Source organism: Nicotiana tomentosiformis, chromosome 1, assembly GCF_000390325.3.
Source record: "Nicotiana tomentosiformis chromosome 1, ASM39032v3, whole genome shotgun sequence".
Lineage (NCBI taxonomy): Eukaryota > Viridiplantae > Streptophyta > Magnoliopsida > Solanales > Solanaceae > Nicotiana > Nicotiana tomentosiformis.
The window spans coordinates 118,613,404-118,623,039 of record NC_090812.1 but is presented as its reverse complement, the minus strand read 5'-3'; the positions used below and the strand labels follow the sequence as shown (position 1 = coordinate 118,623,039).

At 39.0% G+C, this 9,636-nt stretch overlaps 1 protein-coding gene across 1 annotated transcript; it reads left to right on the top strand.

Annotated features, from left to right (window-relative positions):
- The first annotated feature begins 8,666 nt into the window (after positions 1-8,666).
- On the top strand, positions 8,667-9,143 carry LOC138908991 (uncharacterized). Its single transcript, XM_070199885.1, has one exon. It carries the CDS (start codon positions 8,667-8,669, stop codon positions 9,141-9,143), a length of 477 nt encoding a protein of 158 aa, XP_070055986.1.
- The last annotated feature ends 493 nt before the right edge of the window (positions 9,144-9,636 follow it).

Here is a 9,636-nt window from a genome sequence, read left to right as displayed (position 1 = left end):
CACTGATCGCATTTGCTATCAGTGGTCGCATTTGCGGACATCTCAATTGCAAAAAAAAGTTTGCAATTGCGATACCTGCTGTTGGGTAAAAGTGGGGAATTTCGGGACTTAGATCATTTTACACCATTTTTCAACCCTAAATTCCATAGAGGCGATTTTTGAAGAGGATTTTCTTCCCAAATTCATTGTAAGCAACTTTAACTAGTTTTTAACCAATTACAATTACTTTTTCATGAATTTAATCATCAAATCTATGAATTTCAAAGTAGAAATTAGGGGTTTTGTGTAAAATTTAGAAATTTTATTAAATTGAGATTTAGACCTTGAGTTGAAGTCGGATTTCGAAACGAATCATGTATCTGGGCTCGGGGGTGAATGGGTAATAAGGATTTGGTCTGAAGCTCGAATTTCGACCACATGGGCCTGGGTTAACGTTTTGTAAATTTTTCAATTATGATTAAAATTGAACCTTTTTCATTTGTGAGTAGTTTATAAAGCTTGTTTTGAATTGTTTGAACAATAATTGGCTAGATTCGATTCGTTTGGGAAAAGCCGTGGTTGATTGTTAATTGTGTTCCGAAAAGAGGTAAATGTCGTAGTTAACTTTGACTTAAGGGAATTAACACTTGGTTGGTCTATTTGCTACATGAACTATGCGTGGGGACAACGTATATGCAAGGTGATGAGTATATATGCATTGTCATGGGTTTAAGCATGCAGGATGGATTAATTAATTGCATGTTTTCAATTATATTGTGCCTTTTTTATTCCAAGTTATTACTTGATTGATGCCTTACTTGCTACATATCTTTACTTGTTCATTGTATGAATTGCCTCTATTTGCTACATGCTCCATGTATCCGTGCCTTTATTTGTCATCTACCTTTACTTGCTCTGTGCTTTTACATGTTATTGGGTAAATGCTTTACTTCTCTTATACCTCGTTTATTTGTCTTACTTGTTTCTACTTCACTTTACTTCGTTATATTAGTTGTTTGGAGAACCTTTTTATGCTTGTAACGAACCGGCAGATCTTTTTTTTATCTTTGAGCTTCGTTTCTTCTTTTAAAGCTTCCCGTATGTGTAATTGTCGTTATGTGACTTGTGGGATGGCTGGTTTGGTTTAGGGGAGGATTCAGGTTGATTTGGAACATTTTGATCTTCGTTTGGAAGCTTAGGTTGGAAATTTTGACCGATGTTTGGATTTTGTGAAAATGATCCTAGAACGATGTTTTAATGGTTCTAATAGATTCATATGGTGATTTTATACTTAGGCGTATGCCCGGAATTGAACTCGGATGTTCCTAGGTTGATTTGGCTCTTTTCACCGAATGTTGACAATTTGAAGGTTTAGAAATTTCCTAAGATTGACCATGAGTTGACTTTATGGCTATCGGGTTTGGATTTTGGTTTCAGGGCTTGGAATAGGTTCCTTCTCTAATTTTGAACTTATGTGTAAAGTTTGGTGTTATTCCAGGTTGGTTTGGGAGTAGTCGGACACTTGGTTGTGATTTTACCGATTGTTGAGTTTCATTGTGAATACTATATGTTTTGGTATTCGATTCGTGGTTCCAGATGTTATTTTGGTATTTTGAGATCGCGAGCGAGTTCTTATGTTGTGTCTACACTTGTGTGGATGTTTGGTGTGGAGCCCAGGGGGCTTGGGGTGAGTTTCAGACATGTTTCGAAATATTTTGGACTTGGTTCATAGTTGTTGGTGTGCTGGTACTGCAGTTATTGCAAATGCGAGCACCAGTTCGTATTTACGGTAGCCGTATTTGTGATAGAGTGATTGCAATTGCGATGGTGGGCTGAGGAAGGAAGGCTTCGTATTTGTGAAGCCAGCCTCGCAATCACGTAGGGGAACCTGGGTAGGGAGTTCGCATTCGCGGTCAACTGATCGCATTTGCGAAAAAAGCGTACTTCGCTATTGCGAAGTGTTAGTCACATTTGCGACACTACTTGGACTGGCCAGTCTCCATATTTGCAAGACAAGGGTCGCATTTGCAAACCCAAGGTCGCAAATGCGACATTTACAGCTAAATAAAAAGATGGGATTTCAAGACTTAGTCTCATTTTATCACATTTTGAGCCGTAGACTCGGTGGGAGGCGATTTTAGGAGGGGATTTTCATACAAATCTATTGGATAAGTGATTTTGACTCACTTTTAATATTATAACATGATTATCTATGACTTTTAACTTCTAAATCATGAGATTTGAAGGGAAATTTTAGGGATTTTTGACTATCTATTGAAAAATAAAAGATTGAGATTTGAGAGTCGATTTGGACTTGGATTTGAAAACCAAACATATATTTGGACTAGTGGGATTATGGGTAGTCGAGATCTACCCCTCGACTCGTGTTTCGATCGGGCGGGCCCGAGGTTGACTTTTGTGAATTTTTGGGTATGGTATAAAGATCTCAATTTTATTAATGAAAATTGATTTCTCTTGCATTGCTTGATATTATTAAGCCATTTTTGGCTAGATTTGAGCTGAGCGGAGGTGAAATTGACTGGAAAACATTTTTAGAGTATTGATTAGAGCTATTTGAGGTAAGTATCTTGTCTAACTTTGTGTGGGATAATTACCCTTTAAGATTTGGTCTTAATTGCATCATTTATGCTATGTAAAATGACGTGTACATGAGGTGATAAGCATGTACACGAGTGTATGTGTGCTTTGTGACCGGATTAGACATTACTATTAATATGCCTTGAATTGGGATTGTTTGCTATATGAACATGCTACATTGTTGAATATTTCCCCGCACTCTTATACTATTGTCATGTTATTGTATCTCATTGTGAGCCGTGAGCTATATCTTGATTTGACTTAGGGATATTTTGTTTTTGTGATATTGTTGCACATGTGGACTTATTGTGCGGGTTGACTGTTATTGTGTTGAGTATAAGGGTGGCGAGATGCGCATGCGATGACAAAAGGATTGTGTTATTGATGAGCATGCAACAAGATATGGGGGATTATGTGTATGTAGAAATATAAGGGGAAAATATTTCATTGTTATGCTCACGCGGCGTCTTAAGGGTGGCTTGTTTGTGATGTTATGTGGTATTTCAGGGTGATTATTGATGTTACTCATGTGGTGGAACAGGTTGATGTTTTTAATATATCCTTGTTTTTCTTAAATGATTTCCCTTTGTGTTTTATGAGGTGTTGGTTGACTTTCCACGTTATCTTATGCCCCGCTCTTGGTTGATATCTATTCTATTATGATTTTCCGTTGTCAGTTTATATTGATATCTTGCACAAATTATTTGACTATTGAGTGTCTTGACCTGAACCTCTTCACTACTCCACTGAGGTTAGTATTGATATTTACTGGGGACCGACTATAGTGTACTCATATTGCGCTTCTGTGTAGATCCAGTTACCTCAGATCATGCTGGTCATTAGAGAGTGGTGCCGAGTTGTTGGTGACTTCAAGGTATACCTATTGTTCCGCCCACAGGTCTCAGAGTCACCATCTTAATTCATGTTTTATTGTTTATTGTATCCCAAACAATGATGTATTTTTGGGACATCTTCTGTACTCTATGAAGAGCTTATGACTCAGTATTACCGAGTTTTGGGATTTGTGACAATTGTATTCCTGTTTTGTCTATGATATGGTATTTCTCAGCTTTTTTTTAATGTTTAAGTTGTTATATTCAGTTTGATCTCGTCTTGTGATAGGCTTGCCTAGTCTTAGGAACTAGGTGCCATAAAAACCCTTATGGTGGGATTTTGGGTCATGAAAACTTAATATCAGAGCTCTAGGTTTATAGGTTTTATGAGTCATAATCAAGTCTAGTAAATTTTTGCAGATCGGTACGGAGATGTCTGTATTTATCTTCGAGAGGCTACGAAGCTATCAACAAATTCCACTTCTTTCATTTCTTATCGTATGGATTTATTAATTTTGAAATTTGAGCCTTTGTGTTTTCATTCTCTCACAGATGGTGAGGACACGGGCTTTAGTTACTGATGTTTCTGCCCCCAGTTCTGGTGTTGCTAGAGGCTGGGTAGAGGCAGAGGCGGGGCGCGTGCTGCAGCGAGGAGCAGTGCTAGGGCTGCAGCTGAGGAGCCAACAGTAGCTGCAGTTGGAGAGAAGGCACCTGAGGTGCTTGTTGCTACCCCTAGACTTTAGGAGACTTTAGTGCACTTTCTGAGCATGTTTTGCGCCTTGGCTCAGGCGGAGTTGATTCCGGTTGCACCAGCTACTTCTCAGGCTGGGGGAGGAGCTTCGACTCCCACCACCCATACTCCAGAGCACTGGGCTCATGTTTACCAATCTCTAGGTGTTATACCAGTGTAGCACGTGATTGTGGTTCAACCCAAGGTCAGGAAAATTGCGTCAGAGGAGGAGCAGAAGAGGTTAGATGTCACGCCCCAAACTTGGAGAGTGCAACCGGCGCTCAACCGAGTGAACCCGGCTGAGCAAGCCTATTAGATTTCATTCTACCCAACTCATCTATGAATAAAGAGGATATGCACTCCATTAATCAAACACTAAAAATATTTTATTAACAATTCCCTTTCATTCCATTAGAAAATTCGTTCATAATTTCCAAAGTATTACAAATTTATAGGTATAATGAAAAACAAGTTTGCCAAATAGCAACATTTCTAGTTCAATTCCCAACATCATATACCACCCACAACCTGTCTACGAAACCTCTAAATATGTTAGAAGAACAGTATGGAAATGCCGGCAACAAGGCCATGGCTATACCTCAAGACACAAAGTGTAACATCAAGTGACATCGGGCCCGAAATAGAATAGGGCTCACCAAAACCTGCTGAATAGGGAGTAACTGCTAACGAGGACCAAAATTGCACCGCTAATGAATCACCTACATCCATTGAAGATGCAGCGCCCCCGACAAAAGGGACGTTAGTACATATGGAATAGTACTAGTATGTAAAGCTAGTGTCCTCTTTCAAAATAGAATACCAATGTAAGAAAGGGAAATCCATATAAACAAGTTACAATCAATGATATTTAAATTCCAAGTTAAAACATAATAATTTCCAAAATATGAAGATAACACCGGGAAGTGATAATCAAATCATGATGATAATATTATTTTTGGTTTGGAGATCTTTAGCACTGATATACCATTGTTCACAATACCAATATTCACAATACCAGTGTTCACAATAGATGGTCACAATACCAATGTTCACAATACCGATGTTCACAATACCAATGCCACCGTACTTTTAGCACAGAGTCCGATCACGACCCGATCGGCTAGGCTATCTCATTAGAGAATCAACCATAATTATTATCATTACCAATACCACTGTAAATTTTGCACGGAGTCCGATCACGACCCGATCGGCTAGACTATCTCATTAGAGAATCAACCACAATTATTATTAATACCAATACCACCGTAATTTTAGTACAGAGTTCGATCATGACCCGATCGGCTAGGTTATCTCATTAGAGAATCAACCACAATTATTACCAATACCAATACTACCATAATTTTAGCACGGAGTCCGATCACGACCCGACCGGCTAGTCTATCTCATAAGAGAATCAACTACAATTATTATCAATACCAATACCACCGTAATTTTAGCACGGAGTCCGATCACGACCCGATCGGCTAGGCTACCTCATAAGAGAATCAACCATAATTATTATCAATACCAATACAACCGTAATTTTAGCACGGAGTCCGATCACGACCCGATCGGCTAGGCTGTCATATGTGAAGATATCAACCCTTTTATATCAATCAATCTCATCCCAATTAAGAGGAATAATTCACAAAAATAACATAGGTGCAAATGTATTTACCTCATCATCTTTCACATTGTATAAATCTCCACTAGTATTTTTAACCAATAACTACAACAATATTTTTTTTGGCTCTTTTGGTCATTCACAAGATTCTTTATTCAAGGCACGGTGGCCATATTTGATACTCCACACTTTCATTTCTTCCCTCTCATGTATCATCATCATAAATATCAACATACATATAATGTTCCGGAAATCACAACTTTAAGTTCATTAGAAATGAAATATCTAAGCACAATAGATTTCTTTCCGAGAAATGGAGTAAAATGATTGGCAATTGATGCGCAAGTTAAAATCATCAACAAATAACAAATCATTTATTCTTGACATACTTTTCTCCCAAAAAGGGCAATATACAATTTTCACTCACGAATATGTAAAAATGCAAAACACATGGAAAATACTCACAAAGCATAGCATTTGTTAGAACAACCACATATGGGCATGACTTGAGTTCATAAGCTTTTAGGCAATTCTATTTTCGTAGTCAATTTGGAATAGTTGAATCAAGGCTCATTTCATAATCTTTCTCACATCATTTCATTTCATTGGCTCCATTGGCCACAAGTATAACTTTCACTTATATCAATCATCGCATTTCATACTTCTTTCACATTTTTATAGATTATCAACAGCAAGACATTTCCAATCAAGGCTTTAGGTACACAAATGAGCAATTAAGAGTCTTAAGCATATTGAGTTTTCTCACACAATTTGGAATCATAACCTTCATTTGAAACACAACTCAAAGACATAGCATTACACATATCATTCTTGAACACATTCCCAAAGGTAACATAATGTATTAGGAACATTTGGAACACATTTTGAATACTTAATTCTTGACACTTTGCTTATTCGGGATAATCGAATTTATTGGAAATAACTCGGAACATAGAATAAGAAACCTGAGACACCCATACTTGAAACTTATGAGAATATTATTGAATTCAATTCTAAGAGAGTAGTTTAGCCAACATACCTTGCTTTGAGCTTTCCTTAAATTACTACAATATTCCGGAAATTCTAGCAATCCCAATCTATTTTGAGACATAACAAAATTGAATCATTATTAGGAAGATATTCATGATCTCGACTCATTTGAGCATTTTATCAAACACTAGGTGTGCAAATTTAACTACAAGGTGCTTCTACAAGATTTTCTTCACTCCAAACTCAAAATTGAAGATTAAGGGTTTGAATCTTACCTCTTAGATGAAGATCTTGTGATTAGCTTTCTTGATTATTGAAGATTGGTGCAAGATTGGATGATTATAATGTTGGGTTCCCTTCTTCGCTCTCTAAATTGCTCTTACCTCTCTCTAAAACCTTCAGAAAAACATCCCAAAATAAGCCCCAAAGCCTATTTATCAAAATGGGGTCGGGTTATGAAAAGAGGAAAATTAACCCTCCGAACTCAGTTATGCGGTCGCACAATGAACCGCACAATTGATGTACGGGTCGCACAATTGATGTACGGGTCGCACAATTGATGTAGGGGTCGCACAATGGTCGCACAAATCGGAGCCCAGAACTGGGCTGTTCTGTTCCATTTTGCGACCAGTTTGCGGTCGCATAACCATTTTGCAAAAACATAATGGTCGCAGAATTGGTCGCACAATTGCATTCTGTCACCCTTTGGTAATTTGGTCATAACTTCTTGTAGGAATATCCAAATGACGAACGGTTTGAAGCGTTGGAAACTAGACTCAAAGGAATTTAGTTTTATAGGTAATAAACCATATAAATCTTCATATCAAGAGAGGTAGGATCGTTTGAAAATAGGTCTTATGCCAACTCACTTGAAACTTTATCCCATCATACAATTTTCAACTTGACTTAGCCTTGGGGCTCTTCTTAAACCATCATATATTATCATGATCAATTGATATCATTCATGTAACAGTCCTTTTCTACACACAAAATAATATAATTAGCGCACATCAACTTTCTTAATAGCGCTTAAGCACTTCAAAATTTTTCGGGGTGTTACATTAGAGAGGTTATAAGAGTCCTCCTTATTTTAGTGGCAGAGCTTCTGATGATGCACAGGTTTTCCTAGACTAGTGTCGCAGTATTCTGTGTGCTAGGGCATAGTGGAGTTAAGAGGGCTCGACCTTACTACTTTCCAGCTGATGGGGCCAGCATATAGATGGTGGTAGACTTATGAGGTGAGTAGGCCAGCTAGCGCAGTGCCACTTACTTGGTCCCAGTTCACTGATCTCATCATGAGGGAGTTCATACCACAGACCCTCAGGTATGCAATGTGCACCGAGTTCGAGTAGTTGTGCCAGGTGAGTATCATTGTGTCCGAGTATGCTGTGAGGCTTACTGAGTTATCTCGCCATGCACATGCTTTGGTTTCCAATAAGAGAGAGAGAGAGTCCGCAGATTTATTGAGGGAATCGGTTATGGCCTTAGATTTTGGATAGCATAGAGTTGGAGACTGAAACTCCATTCCAATAGGTGGTGGAGATTGCTTGGAGGTTGGAGCGTATCCGCGGCCAGGAGGGAGATGATAGGGAGGCCATGAGGCCTCTAAATTTCGGAGGGTTTAGTGGTTCCCGCTCTGCGGTTTCAGTTCTTCATGACTGAGGCTTTATCAGTCGACCAATTCAGTTAGCACTTTGGGTTACTCGTAGTGCTCCAGCCAGGCAGGACCTCAGGGTACTCATATTGGACAACCATCTTTCAGTGCACCTTCGGTACGGTGTTCCTACAGCAGTTATACTCAATACCAGTAGCCACGCCCGTAGAGACGTTGTTTCGAGTGTAGTGATACTAGGCATATGGTGAGAGATTATCCAGGCTTCGGAGGGGTAGACCTCCGCAGGGTACTCAGGCTATGGTTTCTGTTCCAATTGCTACTCCACCTACACATCCAGATAAAGGTGGAGGACAAGGGGGTAGAAAACGTCCTAGAGGGGGAGGCCAAGCCCGTTATTATGCTTTCCTTGGTAGGACTGAGGCTGTTGTATCAGATGTTATCATCACAATTATTGTTTCGGTTTTTCATAGAGATGTATCAGTTTTATTTGATCCGGGTTCTGCTTATTCATATATGTCATCCTATTTTGCGTCATATTTAGATATGTCTCGTGATTCTTTGAGTACTCTTGTTTATGTGTCTGCACCCGTTAGGGATTCTATTGTGGTAGACCGGGTCCATTGTTCTTTCTTGGTTACTATTGGGGGCTATGAGACTAGGGTTGACCTTCTGCAATATAATATGGTGCATTTTGATATGATTTTGGACATGGATTGGTTGTCACCATATCACGCTATTCTTGACTGTCATGCTAAGATCGTGACGTCTAATTGAACTATGAGCTAGAAATCTTTTAACTTTCGTTTGGGCCATGGCGGCCAGTGCTTCTAATATCATAGAAGCAATGCTGCAGAAAAAAAGATTTATTTTTGGATATGTTAGGGTTGCCCAGGTTAGAGTGGAGAGGTTCATTGGATTATGTTCCTAGTAGGGTGGTGTCCTTTCTTAAGACACACAGATGGTTGATAAGGGGTGCTTGATGTACTTAGCCTTTGTGAGAGATATTAGTGCTGATACTTCTACCATTGAGTCAGTTCCGGTAGTGAGGGAGTATCCAGATGTGTGTCCAGCAGGCCTACCAGGCATACTACCCAATAGGGATATTTATTTCTGTATTGACTTGGTGCCGGGCATTCATCCCATCTCTATTCCACCATATCGTATGGCACCGATATATTGGAAGGAATTGAAGGAACAAATTCAGGAGTTGCTTGATAAGAGTTGTTGGGATAAGTGGTATGAGATTGTGAGCCCTTGAGACTTGAGA